The 15,277-nt window shown below is 37.5% G+C and overlaps 1 protein-coding gene across 2 annotated transcripts in view; it reads right to left on the bottom strand.

Annotated features, from left to right (window-relative positions):
* Positions 1–15,277, bottom strand: part of LOC150090897 (GTP-binding protein Rit2-like) — a 130,146-nt gene that overhangs the window by 46,216 nt on the left and 68,653 nt on the right. For both annotated transcript variants that reach the window (XM_090380552.1, XM_090380542.1), the window contains one exon: positions 8,847–9,038. In XM_090380552.1, coding sequence (XP_090236678.1) covers positions 8,847–9,038 — 192 coding nt within the window. The remainder of the gene's footprint in view (positions 1–8,846; positions 9,039–15,277) is intronic.

The raw sequence follows: 15,277 nt of genomic DNA on the forward strand, positions 1-15,277 counted from the left end.
TTGATTTCATAGTTTCATGTATTGTTTTTAAATTAAATTTAGATTAAAATCATATCTCAGACTCAATCAGAAAATCAAAGGGCTCAAAGTAGCAGGAATGCTTTGGTTTGGAGGAGAACTTCTGAATGCATTATTATACAGATATAATAATGCATTCAGATAAAGGAGATACAGTTATAATACTCGATAAACATGAAAATCTCTGGAAATCTTAGTGCACCTAGCTTCTTCTGAGCTGGAATGGCTCCAAGCTCGAGAGAATAGCGTGTGTGCAGAACTGACCTAGTCAATTGTGGGTACCCAACCTAAGTATTAGACAAATGCTTGCTACAAGCACAAGAGCTTATGACCCATTCAAGAACACCGTCCCCACGTGACAATATACCTACTGCCTATATTCCTTACTATCCGGGTATGTCGGACCAGATTTCTAAAATCCTCTGTGAGTACAACATAAAATGCGTAAAGCTCCCTGATAGGAGCTTACATTCTCTGGTTTTGAACGCTAAGACTTCCATCACCCCTCTCTTACGTAGTGGAGTAGTATACTGTGTAAGTTGCAATAATTGTGGCAGTTGCTACATAGGGGAGAGCTCTAGACTCCTTCAGGATTGCCTTGCAGAACATGACAGATCGATTCGCCTAGGTGACACTGACGACTCAGCAATCGTGGAACATTTCTGGGGTTAATGTCATGACATTAACCCCAGACGTGATTGTGAAGTGATCGACCAATCCCAACTTTTCCGTCACCGCCTTTGGCTAGAATCACTGAACATATCGTGCTGTCCAAAAGCCTCGAATTGCTGCAAGGGTACGAGGCTACACTCTACCTTGGAATCTCGACGTCTTGAAACTCGACAAGCATAGCAGAAACCCATACTCGTCCGTGCACCAACAATGAATGCCAATCTAGTGAATAATGTTCAATCACACAGCCATATGAGCATTAGAGCACGTGCAACTCACTTGGTATTTATTTTATTTCAATTCTATCTCTAATGTCTATATTTTGTTAGTATTTTGTATATGTCTTTTGCTGAAGAAGGGGTTTGTTTATCCTGAAAGCTCCATACTTAGTTATTAAAAATTTTGTCACTGGATACGCTGTATTATTTCTCTTTAATCATGGAATCCAGTATCACAGGCCCATGTGCCTTCATTATACATTCAGGCATGAATAAGTTTTTAGAGATAGGGATATCAGATATATTCCAAGTTATTACCGGGAGTTAAAATAATTGAAGGGCGAGTGGATGAGAATTTGTTGAGCCTAAAAACAAATAAGGCACCGGGGGGGGGGGGGTGATGGAATCTATCCAATTTCAGTAAACTCCCATTATAGCACTTTTGAAGGGACTTGTCCCAACAAGCACTATAAATGGGAAAGTATAATAAACAGGAGCCCTGCTTCATAGGACATTATGCAACCATATGAAAAGAGCTGAAAGTGGGAGTGTTGTAATGGAAGTTTACTGTATATTAAAAGAAGCAACAAAAAGAGGTAAGCAAACCTTTAGACATCATTATGAGGATATTATTAGGCTGAGGGGAGATTTTTACAGACTGGAGAAGTGAAAATATCTCCCATATTCACAAAGGTGGACTGAAGGGCAAAGGGATCAATACAGACCTGTAAGCTTGACTCCTGTTTCAGGGGAAATAAGGAAATCACTAGTTAAAGAAGTAATGCAAGATCATCTTGACAGAAATGTAATTATATGGCAATCACAGTATGGATTTGTGAATTGGATATCTTGTCTGACAAATCTGATTTGCTACTATGGTGCAGCAAAAAATAATTTTGATACTGTATACTTAGATAACAGTAAAGCCTTTGATACTGTTCCACATGAAAAACTGCTGTACCAATTGGAGCGGAGCAGCATGGCAGTGAGGACAAGTTACTTCTGTGGATAAAGGGATGGTTGTGCAAAAAAGGACAGAGGTAGCTATTAATGGACACTTCTTTTTGACATGTTATTAGTGGAGTCTCTCGGGGTTCAATGCTGGGTCCCTTACTGTTTTCAATATTGATTAAATTCAATACTGATGAAGGCATATCAAGCTTATTTTCGAGTGTTTGTAGATGATACAAATGTTAGAAGGGTGGTTAATAACAAGAATCAAGATATACTACTACTGCAATATGACCTAAAAATAGTAGGTAGGTGGGCTGAGAATGGTAACTGAGGTTTAACATATAAATGCAAGTTGCAGCAGTAAGCTCAAAATAACATACTGATTGGGTGGTATCGCACTCAAGGTGGTGGAGAAGAAAAGAAATCTAGGGGCAATTTTATAGTCAGGTTTGGTTCTCTGAGCAGTGCAGACAAGATGCTAGGACAGTTCATGGGTTCCAGATGAGGACATATATCCATTTGAATGGGTACAGAGAAGAGTAAAAAAATTAGTCAGGGGCACAAAAAAGGTACTTCTATCATCAATGACTTCAGCTTTGCAAACTAAAGTGTCTCGAAACAATGATAAATTTAAATTGGAAAAGGTCAGTTGCACGATAGACATGTGAATAAATATTTGCTTTCAGACAGAGACCAACTGATTACTGGAATAAATTTTCATCAGATATCGGGAAAGGGGTATTTTGAATAAATATAAGGGAGGTTTATACAAACTATTAGAGGGTATAAGCAGATGATGCGGTAGTATTTTTTTTTTTTTTTTTTTTTTTTTTTTGGCTGATACTACATAACCTTGCTGCATTGCATCATTTGTCACTATTAATTAATACTAATGTTAATGATCCTCTGGATTCCTCAGATCACACTTGGTAATGGTCTCTTTTCCAATGGATCCTCTCCTCTCTGCTCCAAAAGCCATTCTCAGTCTCATGTCATTTGGCATTACAAGAATGTGAAATGAGATGGTTTTAAATGCTGTTATTCCCCACTGGAAGAGCCCACCATAACACAGTAGTCAAGTGTGAGAGTTTAGAGGCACAATTCAGCCTGCATGACTACTAAATACAGTTAATGAATATATTCATTACGGAAATGATTAATTGTAAACTCCTCTGACCTAATGGTCATGCCAGAACATAAACAGAACATTTTCTTTTTTATTCTGAGTTAATGTCTGCTTCTGGTACGCTCATTACCTGTTTAATGCTGAAATGTTTGTTTATTAAACTATAATTAGTTTGGTTTCTTATTTCTGTGACTTTTCCATGTATACAGTCTTCTTTGAAATTAAAGAGGAAAAATGTGTTCATTATATCACAATATTATAATATATAAATTAATATATATATATAGAGAGATCTGATATAACATTCTGCTTATAGCACTATTTCAGTTTTAATGCTCTTTTCTTCAGGTCTCATGGTCTACATAGAGCCATACCTTTTTCAATGGTTATAGTGCTCCTGTTTATATTGCTTTTTTTTTTTTTTTTTTTTTTTTTAGGTCCAAAGAAGGAATAAATCTGGATATAACCATCCTTTTTGACCTGGATATAACCATCCTAAATTCTAGAACTGTTAAGCCTGTGGTTTCTTTATTTCATAGAACTCATATCCGGCATAGGTGAGGTTTTCATATTTAACTTGAAACTTTGAAGGTTTGAGTTAAATAAGAAATAGATAGGTAGATAAGCTGCTCTTAAAGGTAAGTGAAAAAAAAAAAAAAAAGAAAAGAAAAACAAGCATAGTGCATTATGTGCACAGGTTTTCAACTTTTGTATAAATCAGTGCTTCATAAACACTTGTACTTGTAAAATTATCTTCTTGAGGGATAGGCTTCATAATGTTGTATTTTCATCTCCCTGGAATCTGCCCTCCCCCCCACTCTTGCTTCCAACCACTCTGTCCTTCCATCTTTTAAATGGTCTCTATACCCCTTCTTCCTACCACCACCTTCAATTCAAAAGCTCTTTTTACTGGGTTTCCTCCCTTTCTTTTCCATTCATGTCCAAACCAATTCAATCAATTTAATCTTATCCTGACTATCCTATCCAACAGCTTATTATTTAAAAAAAAAAAAAAAAAAAACCAATGTCATCCTACCAAAATATTAATGAAAAATAGCTACCACCAAAGAGGAATCTTGCATATAGTGCTCTTTGGGGCCTCCCTTCAAAGGTACTACAATAGGAGTTTGATGTATTTATATGTATTTTTGAAATTATTTAAATTTGTAATCTAAATGGTCAAAAAAGCTGAATTTTGCATACTTTCAGAAGCTTGTAACACTGATATGTGAATATTTTCAAATGAATTTTATTTATTTTTTTCATTTAGAATGAAAGTTTGCTGGTAGCAAAGTTTAGTGTTTCGATTGTTGCAAGTAATCTGAAATTTCTGTGTTTTAGGTTTCTTCACAAGAAATCTAACACAGAAATCATCTTCATCTTCACAAATGGCAACTGCTGTTGCAGGAAGTAGTGATAATCATTGCTGCAAATAAACCACTGTACTAAACCTGTTTACAAAAAAGTTACATGAGTGAAGCACATTTTGACCACAGCTCTATTCACTGCTGCCGAATTTAAAATAAGGTTTATTAATTCTTTCAAGAGTGAGTTAATGAAATGCACGTAGGTTCAAGCAAGTTAAGGGAAGACCACTTAGTGCTGATGTACCAGGAACATCAGCACTAAATTTTCTGAATGTAAGATGGGTTACAGGCTCCGTGGAGTAGTTTCTTTGTAGAATTTTGAAGTCTCATAAAAATGAACACTTTGCACAAAAATTTTTTAAAATATTCCTGTTTTTATTTGACTTGTCTAACATAAGAGAGAGAGATTATAAAAAATAAAATCAAAATTAAAACCACAATAAAAAAAATTGTGAAAAACCTCACAAAAAAATAACCTTGTTAGCAGTTAAAAATAACCTAGTATCAGTAATATCCTCTACTTTTATATATATAACACATTATTCAGTTTCATCGATTTACAAATGAGAATTTCATATAGTTATTAAATTTCAGCTTTTGTATGCCCAAATTAGACAAATGCTGCTAACAAATTTTATTCCAATTTTTAAATCTATTTTCCTCATTTCCATCAACTACCTTCTTTACCACCCTCACCAACATCCTTTAAAGTGCACAGTTGTTAGTTTCCTTCTACATACTTGAGATCACAATTTAGCGATGGACCTATTCTACACTGAAGCTTCTCTCCCATGGCCGTTCTCAGCCTCATATTCTTTAGTATTACAAGAATGTGAAATGAGATAATCTGTGCGATCTTCCATCTCATAAATGATCACCATTGAATATAATATGGATTCTATTGGTGTTGATCGATGTGATACCGTGATTTATGTTACTCATCTTTGGAAAGATTCAATGGAATGTTTCAGTGAAAGTCAAACAGTTGCTCTTGACATTTCCAAGGATTTAGACAGTGATTTTATAATTCTAAAAGCAAGATTCAAACCTTAAGATTTTCCTTTCTAGGTTTCTGTGTCTTCTGCATTCTCAAATAGTGCTGGTATTCCTCAAGGCTCTAATCTACCTCTCCCACTCTCTTCCTTCTGTATATTAATGACTGCCTTCCACTGACTGAAAATCCTGTCAAGTTTTGCTGATGACAGCATGCTACATTCCACCTTCCAGTTTGAGAAACCCTGTACCGCACAAACAGTTTAAACTTCTCAAATATCCACCACTAATTCCTTAAATGCCAATCGCAGGATAATTTGGATAATTTTTCAATGAGGCAAAGAAAATGTAACTAACTTCAATCCTCCAAAACTCAGTCCTATCTCATTTCCCACCAAATAGATTCTGCTTCTCTCATGCCCATCTCTGGTAATACTCAGATGCCTAGTCAAGACCATATATCTTTACTGGGGATAACCCTGATTCTATTGGCAAAGCACATCACAAATACTGCTTCTTCTGTATGGAAAAAAAAAACAACAAAAAATGTTTTTTTTTTTTTTTACTTAAAGCAGCCTTTCCTAAACTGGGGTCTGCAGACCAGTTCCAGGAGGGTCTGTGAAACAAATCCTCTGGAACTGGTCAAATTATTCATTTTATGTATAGAAAATTGATGATATGATAAATAAAGTTATTATTATATATTTATGTAAAAATAAAAATAAAGTTGAGTTGGTTAAAAAATAAAACTGAATTTTCTTTTCAGAAAACCATACATATACACACACACACACACACACACACAAAGAAACACATGCATGCACATATATAGAGGTGTGCAATTTTTTTTTTTTCCCCGATGGGGGGGTCCATAAACTTTTTCTGATTTTTGAAAGGGTCCATAGATCTCAGTAGTTTGGGAACCACTGACTTAATGTATTACTTTTCTTCTAAACAGCTGCTGACTCTACAAACCTGAAATCTGTCTTACTATAAAATATTGTTTCCACACTCTTAAGCTCCTATCCAAAATCCAGATTCTATCCAAACGAGGGTAGTCAGGTTAATTAACAGCCTGTCTCTTAGGAACTGCCTCCACTATCTATTACACAGATTATCAATTACTACTGCAGGCCTTTTTTTCTATAGATATTTCCACAAGCACTGTTCTTCTGAAGAGCAATTGTAATTCTCTCTCTCTCTCTCTCTCTCTCTCTCTCTCTCTCCCCCCCCCACTTCACGTTCAAACAGCTCAAATACTTGCCTCAATTAGTAGCCAACCTCCATTAAATAATTCATCTTCAAACTTTTTGTTGGAACAACTTCACATGTGTATATGCTGTAAATTGTAATCTACAGAAATTCAAGTCCAATGTCAAGTAGTACATTCTATCTTCTCAAAATTCATCTACAGCCAGTAGTAAAGCACTACAGGTTCTACATGTTTGCGATCACCATAAAAAAATAAAAGTTACAGTTGTTCCACCACTTACCATCATTCATTTTGAAAGGCCTAGTTTCAAATCCTGTGTAAATTGGAGGCAATCCCAATGATATTTCCAATAAGATCTGTAGTTAGCTGATTTGGGGGGGGGGATCGCAACCCCATAAATTATTCCTGGTTTTTCAGCTAACACATGTAAATTGGCCCAGAAATACACACTTGTACATACATAATATACACAACACATAATGGCTTCACATACTAATGTACTATATATTAGCTTGTCACATGCTAATATACTATATAAATTAGTAACTTATATTCTAGTTAATTTTTTTGATCATCTGTAATTATGTTCAAAGCTAGTCACTAAATTATAGACTGGTACAAAAGTAATGCCTCCTAATTTTTTTCTTTCGAATGTGGCACTGTAGATCATTTCACGTGTCACCAAGTGGTCACTAGAGGTCTAGTTTCACCATACTGAGTGGCGCTCTGATCCATCTTGTGAGTGCAGCACATGGATAGGTTCGAAATGGTGGAGTTACAAATATACATATCAAACAACGAGTGGTGACTGAATTTCTTACCAAGGAAGAAGTGACACCCGTCGAAATCCATACATGCCTCAAAAATGTTTATGGTGACAATATTGTAGATGTGAGTACAGTTAGACGTTGGGTAAGACACTTTAAGAGTGGGAAAAGTGATATCGTTGACAAGCCTCGAAGAAGCCAGCCAGTAACAGACAACAAGAGACGGATCAACGCACTGATCAAAGAGAACCACAGCATCACAATAATGAATTGTTGTGATGCTGAATTGTGCAATGCAGTAGGTATAGGGACACCTGCTGTAATAACCACCTTGTTGTAGCCTAGTTCCTTTATGATGGTTATCACAGCGGGTGATAACCATCATAAAGGATCTAGGCAACAACAAGGTTCGCATCCGGTGGGTCCCGAAAATGCTGACACACGAGCATAAAGAAGCCCAGAAATTAATTTGTACAGAACTTCTCCAGCGGTACGAGAGTGAAGGTTTGTTTGTTTGTTATTTAGTTTTTAGGAGCATTAACAACTAAGGCCATATTTCTCCGGGGATATGCGATGGTTATTCCCTGACCTTTCCGCATCCTACGTATTTGATGGTCACGTGCTCGAACCCCAGTCTAATCAAGAAGCGTGTGCTACACACTGCTGCTCCTGCCCACCTGGCTACAGAGGCGCCCGAGAGTGAAGGAGAGGATTTTCTTTCATGCATAGTCACAGGTGACGAAACTTGGGTCCATCATTATGACCCTGAAACGAAGAGACAGTTGATGGAGCAGCACCATCAAAATTCACTGTGCAAGAAGTTCAAAAGACAGCCTTCTGTCAATAAAGTCATGGTGACAGTGATTTGGGAAAAAGATGGAGTCTTGCTTGTGGACTTCTTGGAGCGTGGCATCACAATCAACTCAGATCGATATGTAGAAAGATTGAAAAAGTTGAAAGCCCGCATCAGTAGCGTTTGACCAGATAAAAACCTTAATAAGGTACTTCTTCTCCATGACAATGCCTGACCCCACACCAGTCTGCACACAATGGAGGCCATTGCAAAACTGGGGTGCACTGTTCTTCCTCTTGCCTCTCATAGCCCGGATCTTGCACCTTCCAACTATCACCACTTTGGCTCGCTGAAGGAATGCACTCTGTGGAACTCATTTTATGGACAATGAGCAGCTCAAGCACAGTGTTTGCGAAGCCCTCTGGAGCAAGAGTAAAGACTCAGTACAGAATTGGAACACAGCATCTGACTCAGAGATGGCAGAAGTGCATAGAAAATGATGATGACTTTGTCAAAAAATAACAGTGTGTTTATTAATGATTGAGGATTAATTGATGTAAAAGACATATTTGTAGGAATTAAATTTTCTGAAGAGAAAACTGGAGCCATTACTTTCGTATCGCTCCTCGTAAATTAAAAATTAATAATAAAACTGAAATAAATTCAACACAAATTCTTAAATGCGAGAAAGAAAAAGAACTAAAAATTCTCTCTAATTCACTCACTTTTCTTATATTTTCCAAATCATACTTATTTCCAACTAAAACAATGGGAATATTGTCAGTATGCCTCACTCTTTCTATCTGTTTTCTGTACTCAGCTGCTTCTTCAAAACTCCGTCTATCAGTGATAGAATAGCAAATTATAAAGCCTTCTCCACATCGCATATACTGGTCTCGCATTGCTGTAAACTCCACCTATTAATGGAAAAAATGTTTTTAAAACCAAAAATTTATCACTTATTAATATTAAAACAAACTCCATTAAAATTGATTACTATAATCAGGGCAATCCTAAGGGCAAGTTGTTGCGATGAATAAAAGGATAGTTGAGTGGGAGAAGACAGAAGGTGGTAATAAATGGACACTGCTCTTTGTGGACAAATGTTATTAGTGCAGACCTCCAGGATTTGGTGTTAGGCTCATTGTTGTTTTCTATATTTATTAATGATACTGATGAAGGCTTATCAGGCTTAATGTCCAAGTTTGTAGATTCAAAGGTTGGCTGAGTGGTTAATGACAGGAATGATAGTATGCTGCTGCAACAGGATCTAGAAAAGTTATGCAGATGGGCCAAAAAATGGAAATTAAATGGCATACAGGTAGCAGTAACACCAGAGTAACATACACTGTGTGGTACTACACTCAGGGAAATGAAAAAGAGCCGGGGTTAACTGTGCAGGTGGATATGAAGTTCTCTGAGCAATGTAGACAAGCTGCCAGGACAGCTCATCGGGTTTTGTCAATGATATACAGGAATTTTGCTAGCAGAGATAAGGAGGTGATTATCCCACTGTATAAGGAAATGGTCATATCACATCTTGAGTACTGCATACAGGTCTGGAGGCCTAATTTTAGGAAGGATGTAGAGATGCTGGATCAAATACAGAGAAGGAAAATAAGACAGTGCGGGGAACATAGGGGTAAGAGCACCCCTATGTTCCCCGCATCGGTTCTGCAAATTGCAGCATCTAGAGCAGTGGTTCTCAAAGTGGGTGCCACTTACTCTTTATAGGGGTGCCGCGACGTCAAATTTAGCATCGGCTTACATTGTGGCCATCACTACAAAAGGTCGTTGATATTCATGCAACTGTGTAAATTAGAAATCATCATGAAATAATTGCTGACTGCATCGCAGTGTTTATATACATACACGGAACCGGTGAGCCATCCATCGCATACACTGTATTTGAAACAGCACAGTGCCTCTGCAAACGTTTCATACTTGCTTAGCAGATCTTAGCCCTAAAATTAATAAAATTTCAGTATAATTTTGTATTTCTTTTTTTTTAAATTTTGAATTCTTTTAGTTTCTGGATATAAATTAGAAAATGTACTTATTGTTCTAAAAACATTAAAATAAGTATGAAAAAACAATCGAATATTATTTCTTTAATTTGGATTTTTTTCATACAATTTATTATTCATACAATTTATCATACAATTGTGCATAAAATGCGGTATGAGGCCAATTTTTAAATAAAAAAATTTTTGTTTAAAAATCCTGTACCAAAAGCCAAATGTTTTTTTCATGCATTTTTCAAAACAAAATTCCCCCATTGCCCTTCCACCTGCACCACCTTACAAAATATTCTGCCAACGCCCATGCACCCGGTGCTGGGAATTTTTCATAATGGATTTAGGGTGTCCACACATTAAAAAGTTTGAGAACCACTGATCTAAAGATTAGACACCCGTGAAGTGATCTGATTGAGTGTTTAAGGCTTTGAATGGATCAAGCAGGCTCAATGCTGATCCAAGCCAGAAAAGTGTCAGCAAGCCTATCCAAGTTGTTCTTAAGGAATTCTGCTCGGTATTAGTCATTAACTATTCTCCCAGTCTTGATATAACACCCTGTATCCTTTTATCAATGTTGGTTCAATCTCAACATGCTGGGTTTACAACCAATAGCATCAAAAATTTTTACTTAAAGAGATGTTAACTGCTTTTTTTTAGCTTAAAAATGGTTATATTTTAAAGACATCTTATATTTGTGTCTTTTAGAAACATTTTTTAAACCATCTGTTGATTTGATCAAAATCAGGTCAATAAAATTCTGTAATTCCCCCCCCCCCCATAATATTCTAACCAGCAGACACATCGACAGGGAGACCAGGAAAAAGTTTGCTAAGTCATTCATTTGGAGTGTGCTGCTGAATGGAAATGAAACCTGGACATTATGCAAGCAAGGTATCAAGAAACTGGAGGCATTGGAGATGTGGGTCTGGAGGAGGATGTTGAGGATTAGCTGGACTGAGCTACGATCCAACGAATCTGTCTTGAAAGAGATTCAAGAAAAGCGACAGCAAAAAGACAATCTAAATTTTTAGGACACACCCTAAGACATAACAAATTTTTAGTGAATATCTCAGAAGGGAAAATATTGGGAAAGAAAGGAAGGGGACGACCAAGGAAGAAAATTTTGGAAAACCTAATGAGGAAAATGAACTTTAGGGGATATGAGGAAATGAAATATTCAGCAGTATACAGAGATGTATGGTTGCAGCGACAAGGCGAAGCCTTTAGAGTTTGATGATGATGAATATTTTGAGTTCTCTATATATGAACAGAAATAAGTTTGATTTTTAGGTATAATACCATTGGGGAAAAGTCATGGAATGAAATTTTCAGGGTACATTCTCATAGTCACCTAGAAGTAACTAACATACAGTAAGTGCTAAAAAGCAAACATCTGCATAAAAGGCATTGTTACACGAACATTTCATGATGAGGATACTTTTGTAATATCAAAAGTTGCCCTACCCATGCATTTTGAATAAGTAACCTTCCCAAAGAAAGAATTATACTTTTACTTATTCTCAGTTAAGTACCATCACCCATCTATGAATTGATTATACAGTATGAGAAATCCCTCCAGCTCCCCACTCCCAACGCCAATTCTATATAAATTTGTTTTGAATATTGAGCATTACTTGAGAATGAAAACTTGGATCAACAGAAAACTCAGTGTGCCTTGCAATTCTCTGGGAAGTTTTTAGAACCACGTGCAATTCCACATCCCCTCTCCAATCCCAAAGAAATCTATGAAAATATGTTTTGGCCATTAATTGAAAAGGAAAAGTAGGATTGACATCAAATTTTCAGCACGTATTTTGTTGATCCCTGGGACAGTTTTAGATTTGATTCACATTCAATACCCCCTCTCCATTTTCCCACTTAGAAAAACAATGCAACAAATCAAGAACAACTCCTCCAATGCTTTTCAAAAGTTCAGGACTTATTTATATTCTTCTATACCCTGGTGCCAAATTTCATATTGCCAAGTTCACTCATATCCTCTGCATACCTGTCTCACCTCAAAATTAACTGCTACACAAATCCCAGAACTTATATTCTATAAACATGGTGAGGTTACGATAAATACTTCTTGAGTACAGAACAGAAGTTTTTAACCCCCTGAAGTACATTATTTGGTAACTGACTACATCTTAAATGTAACACAATACACACATTATCTAAAATGTTTCCTAAATATAAGATATATCTCCTGGGCTTCTGGTAACACTGTGCCATCCTCTGTTTCATTTCTCAATTGCAGACTTCATCACTGGCAACTTTGTTGGGTGAGCATTCTCAATAGCAGTCTTCTTGTTTCCAAGGTTTGACCAATGATCCAAGTGAATATTCTGCATTTAGGAACAAAAAGTTAAGGCTTTTATATTTCTTTATGTGATACTTTTATTTTATATATGAGGTATACCTGTGAATCATTGGAATTTGGAGGCGCCTCTGTAGCCAGGTGGGAAGGAGCAGCAGTGCATAGCACACGCTTCTTGATTAGACCGGGGTTCGAGCCCGTCACCACCAAATACGGAGAATGCAGAAAGGTCAGGGAATGACCACCGCATATCCCAGAGCAATATGGCCTTAGTTGCTACTGCTCCTAAAAACCAAATAACAAACAAACATTGGAATTTGGAAGTGGGAATCTCTGTTACTGAGAAACACGCATCAAAGAGAATCAATCATCGAAGAAAATGAAAATAAAGAAAAAGAAAGAAATAAAAAAATTAGTTTTTTTTCCTCCCTTTCTTAACTGTTTACTTTTCAATTTTGGGATGTACAGTTTCAATGACAGTATCTGTTGCAAACAAACAGAATGAATAACTTAACGATGCTCAAACGGCTCACATCTGGTGAGTATGGGTTTGGTACACCCTGAGCTGGATATCATCATTCTTCTCTTTCTTGGTGATTTCCTTCTACCTCTCTCTCTCTCTCTCTCTCTCTCTCTCTCTCTCTCTCTCTCTCTCTCTCTCTCTCTCTCTCTCTCTCAGGGTAACTCGTGAATTTTTTTTTTGGCTAGTGCAGCATAAGCCTCAGGCTTCCTTGCACCACATAGCTAATAATAATAATAATAATAATGAATCCTTCAGTCTCGGGGAAGAGCGTCCCGCTTGTGAGCGGGATGCTCTTCCCTGAGACTGAAGGATTCATGCTGATTTTTAGGAGCATGAGACTGAAGGATTCACCTGATGTACATGGATGACATCAACCTCTATGCAGCAAGTGAGAAGCAACTCCAGCAACTACTCCGGATCACCGAAGAATTCAGCAAGGACATCAGGATGGCATTTGGTCTAGACAAATACAAGACCCACATACTGGACCAGGGAAAATTAGTTAGCTGAAACTACCAGCTGCTGACTGGTAAAGAGATCGAAGCTATGACAGAAGGAGAGACCTACAAATACCTAGGGATGATGCAGACTCAGCAGTTAGAGCACAAGGAAATCAAGAAGTGCCTGATCAAAAATTTCATCAGAGACTCAGAACCCTGCTGAAAGCAAAATTGAACAAAGGGAACACAGTTAAAGCCATAAACATCTATGCAGCTCCAGTACTAATGTACACCCTCGGGGTCACAGACTGGACTAACACCGAGCTAGAAGATATCATGTGAAAGACAAGGACAATGATGACCAAGAGCTGGCAACACCACCCGAAGTTAGCAGTGGAGAGACTGACAATATAGCTCAGAAAGAGGGAGGAAGGGGACTGATAGACCTGAGAGAGCAACAGAAAACAGTGATAGTTAACCTGAAGGATTACTTCGAGAACAACACAGCACCACTCCACCAGGCCATAAGGAAGATAAGTGGTATAACCCACTCAACCTAAGCGGGGAACCCCCACCCACCCACCCAGACAGCACAAGAAACGAAATTAGAAAGATGGGCAAAGAAGACACTCCATGGCAGACACTACAATGACCTCCATCAAGATCATATCGATAACACTGCATCCAATGCATGGCTCACAAGCGGGATGCTCTTCCCCGAGACTGAAGGATTCATGTTGGCCATCCAAGACCAAGTAATCAACAACAGAAACTATAGAAAATACATGACAAAGGAGCCTGGAATGTCAGATGACACATGTTGACGACGCCACATGGCCTCAGAAACGATCCAACACATCACCACGGGTTGCAAGGTGATCACCCAGACTGAGTACACTCATAGACATGACCAGGTAGCCAGGATAATACATCAGAAGCTAGCGAGGAAATACCCACTGACCAAAGAAAGTGTACTAAACTACAAGTACGAACCCCAGGCAGTATTAGAGACCCGAACCCACAAGTTGTACTGGGACCGTGCCATAATAACGGATAAGACCATCCCGCATAACAGAACGGACATAACCCTTGTGGACAAGATGGAAAAGGCTACCTACCTGATTGACATAGCGGTGCCCAACACTAGCAATGTCCAGAAAACCCATGAGGAAAAAATTAGGAAGTACACGAACCTGAGACATGAAGTCAAGGAGGTGGCATATGCAAGAAGTATCGATCATCGTGTCAACCACCGGTATGGTGCCCAAGACTCTACATAGCAGCCTAGCAGCAATAGGTCTCCCAGAGAACGCCTACAAGGAACTCCAGAAAGTCGCAATCCTGAACACCTGTAGGATAGTTAGAGATTTCCTCAACCAACAGTAACACCAGACATTACAACCACCCTGTATACTTGGTAGCAGTACCCGTCATGGAGTGGAATCCCCCAATCAGATAGAAATAATATAAGAGCAACAATAATAATAATAATAATAATGTCAGTGCCCCAAATATCTGGAAATGTACAATCTATAAAACTCGTATTTTCATACACAAAGGGACACCTTTTCCAAACAGTAAAAGCCAGCACTGTTGTAGAGTAACTATAAAATGTAAAAGGTTATTAAATTAAAATAAAATACAAAAATATAGATAAAAAATATTAAGCATAATCAAGACGGACTAATGTAGCTGCTAAAAGTCAAGTATAATGCACTTTATTGCTTTGTACAGGTATGTACAAGCAAATTTTGCAATTATTTTATGCTGGGCTGCTAAAATTTTAGCAAGATGTTGAAACAGAATTTAATTTGTCCATTCCTGATATTGACTTGATAGAGAATATAGTATATAG

This window comes from Mastigoproctus giganteus, chromosome 1 (assembly GCF_048544385.1).
Source record: "Mastigoproctus giganteus isolate SK-2022 chromosome 1, ASM4854438v1, whole genome shotgun sequence".
Lineage (NCBI taxonomy): Eukaryota > Metazoa > Arthropoda > Arachnida > Uropygi > Thelyphonidae > Mastigoproctus > Mastigoproctus giganteus.